General features: G+C 40.6%; 2 protein-coding genes across 5 annotated transcripts; one reads left to right on the top strand and one right to left on the bottom strand.

Annotated features, from left to right (window-relative positions):
* Positions 1–7,947: 7,947 nt before the first annotated feature.
* On the top strand, positions 7,948–11,483 carry LOC131110467 (insulin-like). The gene is made up of 3 exons (XM_058063636.2): positions 7,948–8,203; positions 10,119–10,319; positions 10,860–11,483. The coding sequence occupies exons 2-3, from the start codon at positions 10,130–10,132 to the stop codon at positions 11,003–11,005; spliced, it is 336 nt and encodes a 111-aa protein (XP_057919619.2). The 5' UTR covers positions 7,948–8,203; positions 10,119–10,129; the 3' UTR covers positions 11,006–11,483.
* Positions 11,326–18,897, bottom strand: hmmr (hyaluronan-mediated motility receptor (RHAMM)). 4 transcript variants are annotated; one of them, XM_058063606.2, is made up of 21 exons: positions 18,754–18,897; positions 18,488–18,586; positions 18,333–18,403; positions 18,168–18,245; positions 17,854–18,042; positions 17,652–17,738; positions 17,458–17,569; positions 17,250–17,315; positions 16,878–16,951; positions 16,748–16,806; positions 16,484–16,658; positions 16,297–16,405; positions 16,052–16,200; positions 15,725–15,960; positions 14,371–14,487; positions 14,035–14,244; positions 13,229–13,954; positions 13,077–13,149; positions 12,578–12,754; positions 11,667–11,829; positions 11,326–11,544 (listed from the first exon to the last, which is right to left on the bottom strand). In XM_058063606.2, exons 1-21 carry the CDS (start codon positions 18,797–18,799, stop codon positions 11,519–11,521), a joined length of 3,042 nt encoding a protein of 1,013 aa, XP_057919589.2. In that variant the 5' UTR covers positions 18,800–18,897; the 3' UTR covers positions 11,326–11,518. The 4 variants fall into 4 exon arrangements, with proteins under 4 accessions (XP_057919589.2, XP_057919588.2, XP_057919590.2 ...); XM_058063605.2 differs by having other exon boundaries at positions 16,297–16,658; XM_058063607.2 differs by lacking the exon at positions 14,371–14,487 and having other exon boundaries at positions 16,297–16,658.
* Positions 18,898–19,191: the final 294 nt, after the last annotated feature.

Genomic DNA, 19,191 nt, shown 5'->3' with positions numbered 1-19,191 from the left:
GTACTGGGCTCCCCAGACACCACAGTCTGAAGCAGAGAAGTCCTTCATTCTCTTTTTGAAATGATTGTGCATTTAAGTAGAACGCATAAGATCATCTTCAGTCGGGACACGAGCAGTCAGCGCAGACTTCTGCCAAGGCATAAACATTTTTCACCTGTGAAATCAATAAGCGATGGCAGCAATCTAGGAACCTAATAGCTAATGGTTATTATTAGACCTACATTTTCATCCAGGTTCAAGAATTTCTTCAGGGTGGGATGGAATGGGGAAAATGTGATAAGGTTTTACATAAGCACAACAAATTACAAACTTATCTGATGAGATTTGATGGAGCTATGACCTTTCGAAAGGTCAGATGGTATTTTTTCCATTACTTTTTCACTTTAATTTGCATCAGATCCAGATGCCGCATCAGACTATAGTAAAGGTAAGTACAACTACCTAGTGCCACCATCTTTTTTGTTGTTTTTGGGTTTTTTTCACATGGGAAAAAAGAATTGTCTTATTGGGGAGAGGTTTTGTTTGTTCAAGTTGACGATGCAGCCAGAAACTTACAGAAGAACAACGTGTAGTAAATGAGACGGCACAGACTATTTCAGGAGATTGTTCCAAAGACGCTGCACTGCTCTGTGAAGTTGTCAACATGTCTCCCATAGTGAGGACACTTTACAGAGTCAATATGCAATTTAAGGTTGGCTGACAGAATGCGATTTATTCTGACCTTTTCTTTAGTCACTCAGGTGCACGTTTTCCTTGTACCGGCCTCACATCTTCTCTTTAAAAAGCACATCCAGTTAATCCCACTCATATGTCTGCATGTCGGTCTTGAAAAAACAGGGGGAGCTTTGTGGGGTTGATAGCAGCCCCATCGATTGTTGCAAACATACACAAAAATACAGAGGCATTAATCATAATAGGAGCCTAAAGAGGACAATATGGGTTTTCTATGCTGTAAATAGAAAAATACTATATTTCTTAAAATTCACTTATCACAGTTGGCTCTGAAACCGATTAACCCCAAGAGATGAGATGCATCCATACATCCTTTTTATTTATTTATACTGCTCAAGATCACAGGAAAACTGGAGTCTATCCAAGCTGACTTTGCTCGGTTGCCAATCGATTGAAAAATTCACGTTCGCAGCCATACCCACGGGCACTCCAATTAACCTGGAGTACTCGTAGTTAACGGGAGAACACACTTCCAAGCTCCAAATAGTTATTTAGACATAAAGTGTCATTCAAATGTTGTGGAAAATGTGGAAAATTATTAACGGGAAAAAAGTGTTACGTCTCAGCTTCGGCATTGTGAGGCGACCCCAAGTGCAGATAAAAAGTTAACTTTTAATGATTATGGCTGATATACAGCAGCAGGACGCCGGCAAAGGCGGTTGGAGTAGCGTGGGGAGCTACAACAAACAATGCAACAATAAACTAGGGTGCACGCACCTGAACTAAATAAAAGGGGAACACAAATGGCAAAAGGTGCGAGTGAAAAGGGAAAAGCAAAGCAGGCGGACAGAAACCCAGGGAAAACAGGAAACGTTACCAAAATAAGAGCATAAAAGAAGAACTAAGCCATATAAGTGGAAAATAACTAAACTAAACGTGACAAAAAGACTTCTTTGGCCACTGTCCTCAGCTACACCAGACATCTTTGATTGGGTTTTTCTCAAATACCCGCTACTCGGACCAAAGCCCCAAAGCCAGATGGTTTGACAGGAGAAGCCAGAGTACAGAATTTCACACAGAAACATACAAAACAGAAACTAAACCACGGTTTCAATCCCATATCGCAACATGCTTCTTCTTGCTGTGAGGCTGCAGTAATAACCAATGTGCCACTGTGCTGCCCAGCTCTTTTTTTCCTGGAGCTCCAACTCATGGCCATCATTCTGTCCTGTCCTTCTTTCCTCCAGGGAACTGGTCACATTTTTAGCATGTAGTCATTTTCTCAGCTGTCAGTATGCTCTCTCCAATGACCTAAACTGTCAACATCACATTCTTACCTGCGCTCACATCATCCAGTATGGAAGCACAATGAGATTTCATTAAGTCTCATGTTGCTCATTACTGATTTGTGTGTGTGAGTGTGTGTGTGTCTGTCAGAGGTGGTGAACAAAGTAGGTCATGGCAGAGGTTAGTGCTGCATTAGTGACTGTCACTGGCAGGACAGGAGCCCGCGCACGCCCTGGCAGCCCTCTCCCGCTCACTCACAATCACACGCAGACGAACACAGGTGCTTTGTGAAACTTTGTGGCGTTCTGTCATGGATGGAAGCCAGCGGGCCATGACTCACACAGAGGGCAGTGTCTGGAACAGACAGACGCGTCCAGGCTGTCTTCTCCTTGTACGCGTATACATGCATGGGACAATGCTTGCATAAGACGAGGGCACTTGACCTGCCAGAATCCCAAAGTCTTTGCTCTTGCTTTAGATTTTCGATTAAAGAAGTTCAGTTTTTGCTCACTTTTTGATTTCTTTTTGGCCGGAAGTTATTTTAATGTCATTGATTGAGGATGAATCTTTATGAAGCCGATGCACTTCTTAGAGCCGAAATCTCTAATTACAGCTGCCCTCTTATGGCTCAAACGTTCCAATACCAACGTAATGATCCAAGCTGTTACTGTTGTCTGTCAAATTATTTTTCTCCTGTTCAAAGTCGCTTCAATTTCCTTCTTCAGAGTTTCATGGATAATTACGGAAAAAATAAAGAGACTGTAAAAGCTGATTAACGCATCTCACAAAGCTGAACTCTTCACTCCCTTTAAATGCAGGAGAAGAGAAGACACGTTATGCAACTTCCACCTCAGGGACCCAACCGACTTTCTGCCCAACTTTGCCTCTGCATGTCTGGGCCGTCTGAGGAGAAAACTCAGCTTTTTGATGTGCGTGTTTGAAGCCGCCGCTGCGACTGGGGCAAGGAGGATGTGCCTGTTGTTCACGGCTCACGATGCTCTGCTGCTCTCCCCCGAGGAAGCAGCTTCAAAGCGTGGCAAAGTTCGACCTTTCCTGGTTCCGCATTTAACACCTTCTCAAAGAGCACTGCCAAAGTGCCGGATAGCTTTTCTTTTCCTCAAACCATTTCTTTCATCATCGCACAAAAGACCTGACATTTATTAGTGAGGATTTGACATACATGCCCTCCTTTTGCTGTCGTTTAGCAAACGAGTCTCATGTGATGGTAATTAATATCTGCTTTTTATCCCTTGCACAGTCTCCAAAGTACATTTTGGCGCACACAGACCCATCAGCAGTGTCTTTTGCTGTATTTGATCTAACAATAGTCAAACATAGCTGCTTGGAAAATTCTGTGCCTATAGTTCTGCAAGTTCTGTGCAAGTAAAAATATTGACAGTGCTTGACATACAGCAGGGGTGCCTGAAGCTTCTCTTTTGATCATGAAAATACGATGACTTCATTATTAATTGGATATATTATCGGAGATGACACACATTTTCTCTGCCACCTACATACGTATGTCAATATTTCATTCAGATAGGTGAGCTTAGGCAGTAGATTGTGTTTCAGGACCATCAGTGAATATGTTACGCCCACACAAATGTCTACTATTGACGTATGACTTGCCCCCCTCCCCCAAACATGTTTTGGATCAACATTTGCAAAAAAGAGACTTTTTTTATTATTAGGTTAAACCCAACTCCGGAACCTTCCTCCTCTCTCCCCAATTGCAACTGTTCCCCCACATTACCATCCAGGTTTAAGCCCTAAATATGCCTCATACACTTATTAAACACGTTTAAAGTATAAAACATATAGGTACTCACCACCAATGAACCATGTCTTCAAGTTAGCACCAGCAGGCTGGAGAAGGCGTTTCTTCAAACTGCATCTACATAATCACATAATCATAATCATAATCACATAAATGCACTGTTTGCCTGTTGTAGTCCCAGTAATGATTTACAATAATATATTTATTTGTGTTCAAGTTTTGAGGCTCGATTGACTGTCAAAGCTTGTGCTTCCATAGCTAAACAAATGTTTGAGTCTGACGGCACACACCGAGCAAAAACGCTTGATGAAAAAAAATTATCAGTGAGGCATGAAGTCAACAAAATTGTTGGTATTATCTGTATATCACATTATTTTTTTTATCTAGACTATAAAAATCCTGTTTACGACATTTTAAATAGGGGGTTTTAACATTATTAGAGCTCTCTCAACATGAAATAGCACCCCTATAGCTACCCCATATGGTAGTAAATAAGCCATTAAACATGTGAGATCTCGCATCAAAAGCTTAGCTGTAATAAACCTTTTGAATCAACATTTTAAATTGGTTGAAGTAGATGAAGCTGCTTGGCACTTCAAATAGAGGTACTGCCGTGTTGTGAAATGTATTGAAAATACAACATCAGGAAGTTGCTTTTTGTAGACCGTGCACACGGCAACTTCAGAGGTTACAGAAATTGAATAGGTAGCATTTCAGTCTCTTTTCATATTTCAGAAATCCATAAAGTCATGATGCTTAAGACCCTTTTTCATCTTGCATGGCAAAACATCTTGAGATGCGGTACCTCGGACTGGCTTTAAACACATCACCATTGAGTGAACTATGCTAAAATAGCTCAAAATAGAACACCGTGGTCTGACTTTATCCAGAAATCATTTGCCAAGGTTGTGTTTGATAATTCAATGGTGTTAACATTGCATTTTATATCTGAACAGTTCAACGTGGATTGCATCACCTCAGCAAGGAGTCAGAATGCAGGTGCATTCAATGTTCCCCATGTTTCAAAGACATGACTCCTCATGAAAGAGCCCAGAATTTCATATCTATCCCTCAATGAAGCATGACTATCCCTCTGGCTTTTCAATCAAAGGTCATTTGAAGATTTTTGCCGGGGAACAAACTTGTGAGAACCGAAGGCGAAAAACACTACGGATGAAAAATGAAAATTGTCACTGGGCTATCAAAGGTAATAATTTTGACACATCTACCCAAGTAGTCATTGAAAGAAATCAGGTTGTTTAACTTCTTCAAGGTGAACACATAGCTGGTGAATACATTTGAACTCTGTGTCATATAGAGCTGAAGGGGGTACAACACATTTATAGAAGCTACATTATTCCATCTCTGTTGGGACAGTCCAGGCAATACTCAACATGCAAATGTATTTCCTCAAGCTAAACACGGAGGTAAGGAACCCTGGAAGTCCCTGAACGATGTAATATCTTTATCTGCTGTGGCTTCATCTGCACCGAAGGGTACTTTTTGAGTTTCTGTCCTGAAAGTAACTTTTTGTACTGAATTCCTACCTGGTACACATTAAAATTGAAATTAACAAGAGTGTGTCTTGCATCATGCATTTACATGGTAATTACATACAAGCTGTTTATAAATTACTTTGATTGTAATTATTAATATATTAGCATGAATAAAAAAAAAATTGAAAATGAAATTTTTAATTTCAACAAGCTCCCTCTGGTCAATGAACTGCTCTGGAGTAATACATTATGAGTGGAAGTTAAAGTAGCTGTTGATTACTTTATACTTGTATCGTTATTTGTCTTGTGCATTTGCTACCTACCTTTTGAGTATTAAGTTACTGTGTGATGATTTTAGCATTCTTGGAAAAATGACATTGAGTAATGACATCCTGCAATTTCCAAAGGGTTAGGCTTGTTGTGAATTTTCTCACAGCACATGATATATGTCATTATATGCTCTAACAGTAGTAAAAAATATTGAAAAATTAATACAGAATATTCTTCCATCCTCTGAAGGTTTGTTGAGATGTGATTCACTTTAACTAACATAGCTGAAGTCAAAAACTTTTTAAATACTGTACATTTACTTGCAGTTCTGCTGGACCCCTGGGGTTCCAAACGATTAAACTGCTTTAATTACTTCAAAAAACTTTGATCAGGACTTGTAGCCTGAAAACTTTCCTCAAGGTTTCCTCAAAAATGATGTTATTTCACAGAAGTTTATGAATGCACCCTGGGACAGAAGGGGGATTAAAATAATGGCATGTTCCACTTCTGTGTGGCTGCAGAATGTATTGAAAAAAATATTTTCTCATCATACACAATCCTTATATGACATGAACACAGGTCTTTCCATTTTCTGTTCCTTCTACAGAGAGAAAAACAGCTAACACGAGGCAACTAACAATGCATGTAATGGGAAGCAACTACTTTCACATAAGGATTGTGGATGGTGGGCAAAATTCCAAAAAAGTGCAGTTTTCCTTTAAAGTTCATCCTCCATAACAATAACAGTATTTGGTTATGGGTTTTACATACTACAATACTTCAAAGTAATGAGAACATAAAAAATAATTATTGTATATTTCATTGACAGTTCATTATTGATACTGCCATTCTTTTATTGCCACTGTATGGTATCAAATTCAAATGCAGCTGTTTTATCAGCCATATTACTAGCACATCAGGTGGAAATGCTTAAATTAAAACATGGTGGTAAGTGATTGAACGCAGCGGTTTAGCTGATGACTGAGTCAGTCCTCGTAATAAAATTATATTGCATGTGACCTCTCGTCTAAATCTGGCCTAACCTCAGAAAGGCACTCTGAAATTAAAGAAAACAGCTGCTGCACATGACAAGAGATGACTCCTGTGCAATAAAGTACTTTTATTCAAGGATAGTTTAATGTTTCTACAAATCCTTATATTAGAATGAACTCAAGTAAACACTGTGCTATTGGACAGTTTCTGAAGACAATATGGGTGCTATGGGCTTGGCTTATCCTAAGACATTTTAGAGAAGTCTGGAGATGGAAGGTCCTTTTCTGCTCCTGCATGGCTGTGCCCCAGTGCACAAAGCAAGGTCCATAAAGGCATGCTTGGCTGAGTTTGCTCTTTGGGATGAATGGACAAAAATTCTCCCTCTCACAGTCTTTTAAATGCAATCTTGTAGAAAGTCTTCCCAGAAGAGTAGAAGCTGTTTTAGCTGCAAAGAGGTGACTGCGGTCAGATTTTAATGCCAATAAATGTAGAATGGAAGGCTGTAAAAATGTCTTGGTTGCCCGATAGACTTCCACAAACTCTGTTTATAAACTATATTTGTATACTTTTTCTGCTTTGTTGGGTGTATGCTCTGTTATTCATAGGGTCTAGCAACTCAGCATGACTCAGCATGAGAAAGAGGGGCAGTGCCCTTGGCATCATGGGTCTTCTCCAGGTATTCTAGTTTCCTCTGACAGTCCAAAAACATGCATGTTAGGTTAATGGAGACCTAAATTAAATGTGAATGTGAGTGTGAATGGATATTTGCCTTAAGGTGTGTGCCTTACTTGCAGCCACTGTTGTTCGTAATTTTTTGTCATGTGGTACGCAATGTCAGTACAGCATAAAACATCTTTAATGCATTTTGCTTGTTGCTAAATAGTTGCTCAAGCTGGTGCTGCTGTCAAAAAATGTTGGCTTTTCCTCTTTATAGAAGGACGGCAGTGACAAGCACCTTCCAGCTCATGCACGCTTTCAAAGAGGGAAAGCTTTTTTTGCCTTTGCCCTCAAGAGATCATAACAGTATGAATACATAATGACATTGAATTTACATTTTTGGCTTTTAATGGCTGTGGTATTAAACTTTTAAGTCGCTGATGAACAGCTTGCTTGCATTTGAAGCTCTACTTAGAAGCACCTTAAGATCCAATAGTGCAAAATGTAAGAAACCGGTCTTACAATTTTGATCAGGCGTGTATATACCCACACACACATACCATATTGAGTGTTCTTACACATACGGCTGAAGTACAGCTTTACCACTAGTGGTCACTACCAAGCCTGGAAATCCTTTAATCTACTACCCAAGGTGATCAGAACGTGACATATGGTGTTTGTCCGTCATCCTGAGTGGACTGTGCCAGGCAGGCCATCACACAGCAAGGTGGGGGGGGGGGGGGGGTGACTTGCGTACTATTCTAGAGGTCTACCTTCTCAACTTTATCTGAACTCCGCTGTAATACCATACAAAGTAAATGACTTAGTGCCGCTGAAGAACAGATCAGCATACTGTACAGGTCAGGGTGTTAATAGGAGGACTTTGGAGTTTCCCCATCGAGGGTGACAAAGGACAGGTGCATGTGAGGAGTTATATATTGGAAATGTGGCTAAGTAGAGATGTTCTCTGTACCTTTATAACCCAATAGCCCTGCTCCTCTTTCCTTTGCAACTTACTAACTGCCGTGCTGCACCCAGGCCTCCAACACAGGTAAGCATGTTTTTCTGTATTCCTCAATGTTAACTTTGAAAATGCACAAGTATTATAATGACGATGAAAGTAAAGAGCAGAACAGGCAGTTCTATTATTCAGCTGGTCTGCTGTGCCAAGGGCCTGGCATTTAGCCAGCAGGGATAGAGGAGTAGCGGACCAGATAGCTCTGGCTGCCAATGTCGTAATGCCTGGCGCTGGTGAATTGTTAAAGATCACTGTTAAAATGATTCATTTTCAAGCCAATAATCTGCAGTACATTATAAGATCCCCACAAAGGCTCTATGCAGTTTCCAAATGACTGCTAAATATGTTTTCACCTTGAAACAGAAGCTGAACTTCTAACCCAGAATATTCATCACGAATGTGATTTAATTAATGACACTAATAACAATTCTGTACCCGTGGAAAGATCAGCAAGGCAGCAAGGTGGGGGATGACCTAGAGGATACTCCAACAGAATCTACAATTATCAGTTTTGGAATGCATTTGCATTTCTTGATTTATTATGGATGCTGCAAGTGTTGAGAAAGCTTAACGCTAAAGCCAAAGTAATCTGAAATCCAATTCATTTCCTGATTATGAAGACGGAGACTCAGATTAATACTATATAAATTTGAAGGCGATTTGGTCTTAAGTAGGTAACGTTTTCACGATGGCTATGTTTCAGAGCTGTGGTGGGGAATAAATCGGTAAAATAATAAATATATCCTTTGAAATTGAGTTTGCTTAACGTCATTGTAAACTAACATACATGAAAAAAATATTTTTTGTTGTATTTAATTTTCTGTGACGATTCCTTCCAGGGACCTTGCAAATATTTATTTAAAAACAAAAAAATAATCATTTTGAAGTCATATGAAATTTCACAAAAGTTTTTTTATGCCGCTTAATCCTCATTGGGGTCACAGGGATATGCTGGAGCCTACTCCAGCTGAGTTTGGGTGAGAGGTGGCATACACACTGGACTATAATGTATGTAATAAATCAATATATGCTGAGGAGTAAACAAATAATACAGACAATATCAAGCTAGATAAGAGTGGTCAAAAGGTTACTATTATTCTTTCATGTCACCTGGCAGTTTGACCACATTTAGAACCAGTAATCCTGAACCAGTTGACCTGTCTACAAGGTTCATACCGGGATAGGAGATCTTTTAAGCATATTGGACCTTACTTGCCCGTTGATTCACAGCTGAGCGAAACCACTTTCAGTATGATCCTGGGAGAAAGTAACAGCCTGCTGGAACTGAAGTTTTATGCTGAGTCTTTTTTACAGACCTGTTACGAGCCTGGCATCAGCAGCATTCCGGATCAGCATTTTGGTGGTGGTTTCTTCGACAGACTGTGAAAACAGCGTGGCAGTAATCCAGCCTGCTTGAGACGAACACATGTACAAGTTTTTATGGATCGTGTTTTGACATTAAGTCTCGTATGCTTGTGATGTTTTTAAACAGGAAGGAGAAGGTCAAGGTTGTTGAATGGGGCTGACAGTGAGCCATGTCTTCAGGATAAGACACTTTCAGTTGGTTTTGTACTTTTTCTGAGACAGGCTTGTTCTGGTGAGAGCAGACGTATATGTTCTTAAAATGGTCGGTAGCATCTCATTATGTGATCATTTTGTGTATCAATTTCAAGTGAGCATGTAAAGACTCCAGACAAAAGGTCAGAAACATGCAGAGGGAAAAGACAAAAACGAATAAATGACAACATACCGTTGAGAAGAGCAATGGATGTTACAGTGTAGTTACTCTGGCGACACCAACTTTTTCTTCCATTGTGCTTTCTCCCGTGGGTGTCAGAACGCACAGTGCTTCCTGGTGAGCAGTTGTATGGAAGTACAGAGAGCATCTAATAGAGGAGCTTGATGGCAATCATCTTGCAGCATTCATTATTAGTGCTTTCTTCATCAGGTCTCCTGCCTATGGCTAGGGTACCATGGGTGGTTTCCATCCTGGTACTGCTGGTGCTCCATGCTCCATGGGTAGCCCCTGCCCCTACCCAGCACCTGTGTGGCTCCCATCTGGTAGATGCCCTGTACTTCGTATGTGGAGAGAGGGGCTTCTTCCATAGTCCTAAACGACTCCACAAGCGGGATCTGGAACACTTGCTTAGTAAGGCCATATCAGTCTTTTTTTTTTTCAGTTTTTTTTTTTTTTTTTTTTTTGCAGCTTGGACAAAGTGTGAATTGGGGTGAACTGTATAATCCTCATGGTGACTTTGTGTCTGCAGTCTGAAGCACTATGTTAAAAGTTCAGCTTCAGTTCAAGCAACAAAGTTAACACGCTGAAAACTTTGCTGAATGACTTTTTTTTCCTATGATTCATTAGTGTGCAAAGCCTCTCTCTGTATGTCAACGCTGGGGCCAGCGAAACTCCTCATTAACTTATTCACAAAACAAACATTGTTTGGACCTCAAACAATCTTGTGATGTTTAGTTTAGATGTCGAAGCTATGATAGAAGCTATTGGATCGCCACCATATCCCCTCCTGAAATAAGGCCTAACGAGACTAAATGGATTGAGGCGATCAGATTACCTAGCCATTAGGCTTCCATTAAAGTGTGATGAGTCTAAATGCTCATATGAGAGACTTTGAGGTTCACACAGCAGGCGGGACTTAACTCGGCTTTGGAATCTTTCTTTACTTCTAAGGGTTCCTGTCTAAAAAAGCCAGACAAGAAGAGCGGCTCTGGAGAAAGTTTACTGGCAGCGATGAGCCCAAGGTGAAGAGAGGCATCGTGGAGCAGTGCTGCCATAAGCCATGCAGCATTTACCACCTGGAGGGCTACTGTGACTGACCTGAAGACATCACACACCCAAACCTTCTCACAACTTGTAAGGAAAAAGGGCTTGGACGTCCATATTTGGTTGTATACTTGCTGGCTATGTTTAAACTACTACAGCAAATAAAAGCTTCATGACCCATAACCTAAGGCTCCTCTCTGCAAAGATGTGACTTTGTACTTTTTGTCTATTAAGGATAAAGCTGCAGAAGCATGGCTTTCTAATACTGCTGCCATCGTTTCGACCTATGACTGCAATCCTACAGTGCTCTCTGCTGGCTTGCAACAGAAATAGCCAGTAAGATTTCAACAACAAATGTCCAATCTCAGCCACGTTTACTGGAATGTTAAAAGACTGCTTTATTTACAGATAGAAACATTTGCACCCAAATGTGACATGTCTCTATTGGTATTTGTTGTTGATTTTCAGACACATTTCTGACACCACTATTTCGCTCTTGAGACAAAAAGCATTAATTAAAAAGAATGAAACAAAAGTTTATATCCAGAGACTGCGGTTCCTGTCTATTATAATCTCTCCAATGTGCGGTTTTCTACAAGGGAAACACATTTTAAAAAAAGATTTACAATAAATTCACTCTTCTGTTGTTCATTTCATCATTTAGTCTTTGTGAAAGTGACGTTTGACTGTGACGACAAGACACTGGCTGCTCACCTTCTCTCAGAGGCGCCACCATCTCAGTGTGCCTGTTCTCCTTATTGTGTTGGAACGCTTTGCTGGGATCAAACCTGCGCTCACAACCGCCAGGGAGCTTTGACTTGAGCTTATCCAGATCACTCTTCTGACGGCTCACCTGGGAGCGAAGCTTCAACACCTCCTGCGCGCAGACATTAAAAACACAAGAGGGAAATTGCGGGAGGGGACATGCTGTGACACCAAACGGCAACTTGTCAAGCTTCTCGTTTTGTTCAAAAGATGGTTTCCAGGACATGTTCAATGATGACCTATCTTGTCTGACAGGCATGGGTGGCATCATACCCTGCCTGTCAATGACATACTAGAACAAGCACCTTATATTTTTCCATAAATATGATTAAAAAAGGTCATACAACCACAGTTGAATTTCCTCCCAAGTTGTACAAAATCATAGTTGCTTCCAACAACACTAATCGCATGTTTTAGATACCACAGCTATTTTTAGTGTTCTCAATTCTTATTCTTAAATTATTATATTATATTGTATTATTATACCCAATACAATGACACCCCATACAATCAATTATAGTAATACAATCTGAATGATTTGAATATGGGAGTCTGTATCAAGTTGAATAGAATAGATAAAATTTAATTGAATGCAATAACCTTCCAAACAGTTTGAAACTATGCTCTGACCTGCTTTGTTGTTTTACCCTACCTGCAAATAGTTTACTCATATAACTCATATTGGCCCGATAATTATCAGTATACTGTATTACTATGGAATACAGTATTACTATTACTATGGATTATTATTGCACGCCTATTGAAATGCATCGAAAATAACTTCACCCAGAAGAAATTATAGTATAGCAATCTCTGTCCACTCTGTTCATGATCACTGATGCCCAGCTGTACTGCATTACCTGTTTCAGGTTCATGTTCTCATCTTTGAGCTTCATCACATGTTTAATCTTCTGCTTCTGGTTCTGGTGACCCAGCAGACGTGCGTAGGCATCTGCCAGCCTGTTCAGCTCCTCCTGGTTTGCGCCATTTTCATTGAGGAGTGCATTGCGCTCCGCTGCAAAGGAATTCAACTGCTCCTGTAGGTGCCACAAAACAAGTTTTTTTTTGTATTATTAAATCAAAAGACATTTAATATTTGGCCACATAGTAGTGTCTCAAGCAAACATATGCTTGCGTAAATATGCCAACATACGTACAAGCTGGGTCATTGCAGAGAATACACTCAGAATAAAATTGGACTGGTTTCATAATTGCAGCTGACAATTCAGTTCATCCATTGTTGATCCAGTATGTCACTTATACAAGATTTTAGATGTCTTATATTTTTGATGTCTTATACAAGACATCATATTATTAGTAAATATCTTTATTTATTTTAACTGGTCGAGAAGGACTGACCTGGAAAGGTTTTACTTTAGCAAACAGCTCCTCATACTGGGTCCTCCAGCGTTCTGTCTCGGAAGTTGAGGAGCTTGATGGGAAGTAAAGAACTGTTGACAAAGTGTAAAGAAATAAAATGAATGCATGAATTCAAATAAAAAGTTGCTCACCTGTTCTCCTGGGCTTCAGCTATTTGTCTTTGGAGCTCCTGTCCCTGTTGGTGTATCTCCCACTGCAGTGTGACCTTTTCCTCAGTCAGCTCCTTAACCTGCTGCTGCAGAGCGTGTTGGTCTTGGTGATGGTGGTCCACTTCACACAGCAGAGTCTCCATTTTCTCTTCCATGAGGGCTAATTGAGCTTCAAGGTTTACATCTTTGAGCTGAAGTTCATCCAAGCAAGCCTGAAGATGATTTCGGTCTTTCTCCGCAGTCTCCATGTGATGTTTAAGTGCCAGCTCTGATTGGTTGGAAAGTTCGACTTGAGAAACAAGCAGCCTTCTTTCCTCGTCCATTTTCTCCAGCTCAGTTTGTAATCTAAGCACCCCTGACCTGAGCTGTTGGTGCTCTTTAGTTTCAGCCTCCCGTGCTGCACATGCCGCCTGAAGCGCTGCCTGATATTTAACTTTCTCTTCCTTTTCTTGTAGTAGCTGTTCCTTTAAGTCCACCTTTTCCTGGTGGACCTCCTCAAGCTGTTTCTGGGCTATTTCCTTCCCATGACGGAGCTCAGCCACTTCCTGGCTTGTTTGTTCTTCTACTTGCCTCAGCACCTCTTCCTTGTCTTTCGTGAGATGCTGGAGCTCCTGCTCTAACTGACTGACTCGTGCAGAATGGCTGGCCTCCATGGCCTGCATCTGCTCATGTCTGTGAGTGAGGAGAGCCTGCATCTCCAGCAAAACTCTATCACATCAAGGGAAGAAAGTGACATTTAAAAAGAAAAAGAAGTAGAGGGCAAGTTGTCATGCCAGTTAGGGACCTACCGAGCATTCTCCTCTTTCGCCGTCTGCTCCTCAAACTGTTTCCTCTGGTGCTCCTCCAGCTCCTCCCTCTTACTCATGAGCTCCTCATCTTTTTGCTGAATCACATTGTCTAGCTCCTCCTTAATTTGCTTTGTCAGTTGGGTCCTGTTTTCAATCTCCTCCTCCAGCTGTTTGTGTCTCTTCTCCGTGGCCCTCAGAGCCTCTTTGGTCCTTCACGGGATGACAGAAGCTTCAACTTTCAAAACAACGCAGTGTAATTATAACAATTCCGCAACTTTGCAAATTTCCCCACTGAGGGACGAATAAAGGCATATCTTACATCTTATCTTAACCAACCTTTCCAGTTCTGTAGCCTGTGCTCCCAAATTGTTCAGTAAGTTTGTGTGCACCTCTTGGAGATTTGTCATGGCGACTGAATGCTCCTCTTTCAAAGATGACACGTCACTGTTCTTACTAGAATGACAGTTTTAGTTACTGAGGAGTATATCAGTGTACCTGTGAACATTCTCATTCATCTAGGTCATTGCATTGACTTGATCACAAATGGACTGTCCTGGCTGCCTGACTAGAACTGTACCATCTCGGATCATGAGCTGATGAAGGCTGCTTGGATGGAAGGTGAAACCTGAAGAATATGGGATGGTTTTCTGACTGGACATTTTACATTTGTTAATTTGAATATTTAGATGTTTTGGAAAAGGCAATAAATTATTACACATTTTAGAGTTAAAAACAACACAATCTCTCATATCTTAAGTGAAGTGATATTCCTATAAAGTAAAGCACCATAAATCAGTAGAATACAAGTTTATTTTTTAGGGTTAATGAAAAGCCACATTGCTTCAATAATGGCCTAATGTTATAGAAATAGCATGCCCGAACACCTTCTACATTTATTGTAGACTCTTAAGAGTTATACCATTACAGCCATTCCTAGGGCAAGAAACCAAATTGAAAATTAATTTGAAAATGGACCCTCACAAGCCCCACTATAATGCAATAAAACCCTTGACTTAACGAGGGAACACTGTATAGTAGTACAACAATGTTCTGGGATTTCCCTTCTGAAGTATTTCATTGATTTATAAATGGATGAGCATAAAGTCATATACACCAACAAAAATATAAGTATTGGATGACGGACGTGTGTAAGAGAGCTGGTCATAGCTCATGAATTAATAATTTAACGGGATGAGAACATGCCCTTTTATTTAGGTATAGTAATGCCATCATCAAAAATTTCATTCCATTCCAGATCATTTTTCTGTGTAGGGTGTGTACAGCTACACGGTGTTAAGAATATTTGCAGAGCATTTGTCTTCATTTAGGAGATTAGGACTTAGAAAGGATGGGCCAGACAGGGAGACACTAATGTTGTTATTTATCCTGTGTAACAGATGTGCTGCTCAGCTGGAAGCGCTGGCAGCGAATGTTAAATATGCTGCGTTCAAGGAATTTAAACCCATGTTGAGCAAGATTTTTTTTGAGTATTAATGGTGTTTACATTCTTTAGCAAACCCAATTTTGCTGAGCACCATGGTTGATTTGGCGAGTCCAGGTATGCTCTCAAATTTTTTTTTAAAGATTTTTCACTCAACTTGTACTCAATGGCTAAGTGTGAAATACCAAATGTTGTGTTTTGCAAATGCAGATGACATATCCTAAGAAGATGCATTTTTTGGTAGCTCACCGGTCTAAAAGTTCTCTAGTGTCACTCAGTTGTCTCTCCAGCTCAGTATTTTGCTCCTGTAGCTTCTGGAGGGCCTCCTGACTCTGGTCCATAGCATCAGCTCGCCTCTGCTCCTGTTCCTCCATGAGAGCAAGCTCTCCCAGAACCTCCTCCAACTCCTCCTTCAACTTACTCCGGTGCTCCTCTGACTCCTGCCTTTCATGCTCCAGCAGCTCAGACAGAGAGTCCACCAGCGCCTGATGAGTTAAAATAGAAAAGAAATGAGCAAAAAAACAAGAAAAACAAGAGCTAAAGAGGTCATGCCTTATGAGTAAATAAGATAATGACCCTTTCTTTTGCCAGTTCCTCAGTGAGTGAGGCATGCTCACTGTGTAATCGAATCTGTCTGCTTTTCTCCTCTCTGTCCGTCTCCTTCAACAAGTAGAGCTCTGTCTTTAACTCCTCGACTCTCCGAAAGCCCTCCTCCTGAGTTCTACCTAAAAAACAAAACAAAAACAACAAACAAATTAAAGACTAATGTTTCTGTTTGGTTATTGTTATAATTTGCATTTTTTATAGTTGGGTGTGCATACTTATTTCCTCTGCAGAAATCAGACACCTCTGTTCAAGATGCTCCACTCGCTCATCCAGCTCACTCTCTGTCCTCCTAAGCACCACCCGTAGCCGAGCAATCTCAGCATCCTGCAAACAAATTACTGTTTGAGAGTCCTGCTGGACCTCACGGATGGAGAACATCAACTGCAACTCCATGTCACTTACCAACTTTTGTGAAGACAACTCCTGGCTCTCCAACTTGCTCTCAGCTTCCAACAAAGACTCCCTGGAGGCCTGCAGATTGCGCTGATATTTCAACGCCTCCTCCTCTTTTTCTCGCAGTAGAAGTTCAGCGCTTTCAAGCTTCCTGCTGCACTGCTCTAACTCCTGCTGTAGGTGCCTGTGGAGAACATGCAACTAATATGCGTCATCTTTTGTTGAAATCTCACTCTTAATTTAGTAACAGAGAGCTATTACACATTTACTTACTCAATGTTCTGAAGTTGCAAGGCCTGCTGAGTTGTATCTTGAAGCTTTAAGCGGAGATCCTAACACATTTTTGTCCCCAAGTCAACCTTTGACTGAATCAATGTGCAACTTTTCAATGTTTTCAGCCTACCTGGATTTGATCATTGGATGTGTCTAGATATCCTTGTATAACACGGACTTCTTCTTTTAGCTCCCGTATCTCAGCTGGAAAACAACAAACAGTTGATTTACATGCTATGGTCAAATGTTTGGGTTTTTTTTTGACAAAATTAAACTTCTGGGCTGATTCTAATATATCTAAAATTAAAATCCAAACATTAAAACACACACCACAGTAACACGTTTTGCAGTGAAATTTGTACACATGCAGAAGGAATAAATACAAATACAATTCTTTCCGTCAAGGGAAAAATTTTAGCATAAGCATATGCAATACAATGTCTGGCGAGTGTGGGGGGGCTTCAAAGGTCTGTCTTGCAGCCAACTATATGGGTTAACTCACCATGTAATCTGGTATTCTCCTGTTCCAACTCCTCATTTTGGGTTTTCGTCACATGATGGATCTCCTCTGTGAAAAGCAATATTGAGTAACACGTCACACAAATGAATCTGGTCAGTTATGACCAGTGTTGGGTGTAACACCGTTAAAAATAAGGACATGTAGTTTGGTGCAAACATTAAAAAAAGTGCAGTTTTCCTTTAATACGTACCCAAGTCTTTATTTCTGTCTTTTAAAGCCTGGAGAGTATCTTTGTTGGTTTTGAGATTTGTTTCCAACACCTTGACACGGCCTTCACTGGTGAGCTGCAGAACACTTAGCTCCTGCAAAAACATACACATTATCATATGTGCCTGGGAAAATGTTGCTGTGTTCAGGAAAAGAAAGGTTGCTGGATGGCCACACCTCATTTTTGCTGTCCAAATTGTTCCTGGCCTCCATCAGCTCCATTGTAAGCGAATTGATCCTCTTTTTTGTTGTGTCAGCTGAAACCTGGGAGAAAATATGAACAATAACACGGTCAAAGCAGCACGAATAAGCAATGTTGTAAAGAAAAAAAATAAAATAATCCACTCCAACTAAAACAGAACATCGAGGCTGAGAAGACCTTGTTTTTTAAGAAGTCGTTGACTTTCTTGAGCTCAGCTTTCTGTCTCTCAAGGGTGGTGATGTTGGCAGTGAGTCCCGTCTTCTCCCTGACTGCAGCCAATAGCTTGGCTTCCACCTTTTTCAAGTCCTCCTCCAAGGATTGCAAGCGTCGATCCTGCTCCCCTCGCTGCTGAACCAAGGAGCGGATCTGGAAAATGGAAAATCAACAACATATTTACAACACATGCTAAACTAGAACTAAAGCTGAATATAGTTCTTTTCCATTTGTTTTCATAGTATTGCATAGTTTTTATTTCTGTGAATAAAGCGAACCTCTTTCTCCAGTAGTCGTTGTTGTTTCCGTTCCAAAGTCATGGCATTCTTGTCTTTCTTTGCACTTGATCCTTCTACCTGTAGGATACATGATCAAGAAGATGATGCGCTTCCATTATTCTATTATTCCATTATTCTATTGGCATTATTCTAATGCCAACTTACTAGTCCATCAACTGAGAGTGTCCTTCTAACAGGAGACATCAGTGCAATTCTGGAGGGTGATAGTGAATTCACTGAACACACAGAGCAGGAAAATAAACATGTTATACACAGTTTCATTAGCTCGTTTCAATAATACATCGGTTAGGTTTACCAACCCGCCTTGGACTTTTTGAAGCGATCAGACTTGTCAAAGGACGCTGCTCCCTTGGGTTCCTCGGATCTGATGTCGTAGATGCCCGGTGGAGGGGCGCAACCTTGAGTTGAAAGTTGAATGTCACGACCAGTTGCATTTTGTCTTTATTTCACAAGATTAGCATTAACAACTTCACAATCAAACGACCTAAATACAAATGCTGTGTTCCGCTGTATGCCTAACAGCTAGTTAGCCTTGAAGAAGTAGTGAGCTGCTGGTTTTACTTACCAACGGATTCGTTGAACCTTTTCAAAGGCGCTCTTGAGAACGACATGTCTAACCTCCTTTGCGAACTTGATGATTTTCGACTCACTTCCAAAATGCCGCAGCACGGCTCGTAATGACAACACACAGCAGATTTTCAGCGCTGAAATTTCAAATTTACGTCATTGACTCATTTCCGGGCATGTGACCAATGAGTGTCAAGCACTGACTGACGTCACAATCACGTAAGGCGCGGGTTTGGGTTTCTGGTTTTCATGTTGGTAAATGCATTTTGGTATTTTAAGGAGTCGAATACTTTTACTGACCCAGACTTTGTACCATATGGTAAATATAAATATATTTACAGTACCTAATATGCATTTGGTTACTACCCTGGACCTTACCTTATAATATTTTATATAGACTAACTATCAGTGTATACGGTACATAAATGTTACTCCC

Source organism: Doryrhamphus excisus, linkage group LG22 (assembly GCF_037039965.1).
Source record: "Doryrhamphus excisus strain RoL-2023G ecotype Guam linkage group LG22, RoL_Dexc_Guam_v1.1, whole genome shotgun sequence".
Classification (NCBI taxonomy): Eukaryota; Metazoa; Chordata; class Actinopteri; order Syngnathiformes; family Syngnathidae; genus Doryrhamphus; species Doryrhamphus excisus.
Note: the sequence above shows the minus strand (reverse complement) of the source record. Positions and strands in the feature narration are given on the sequence as shown.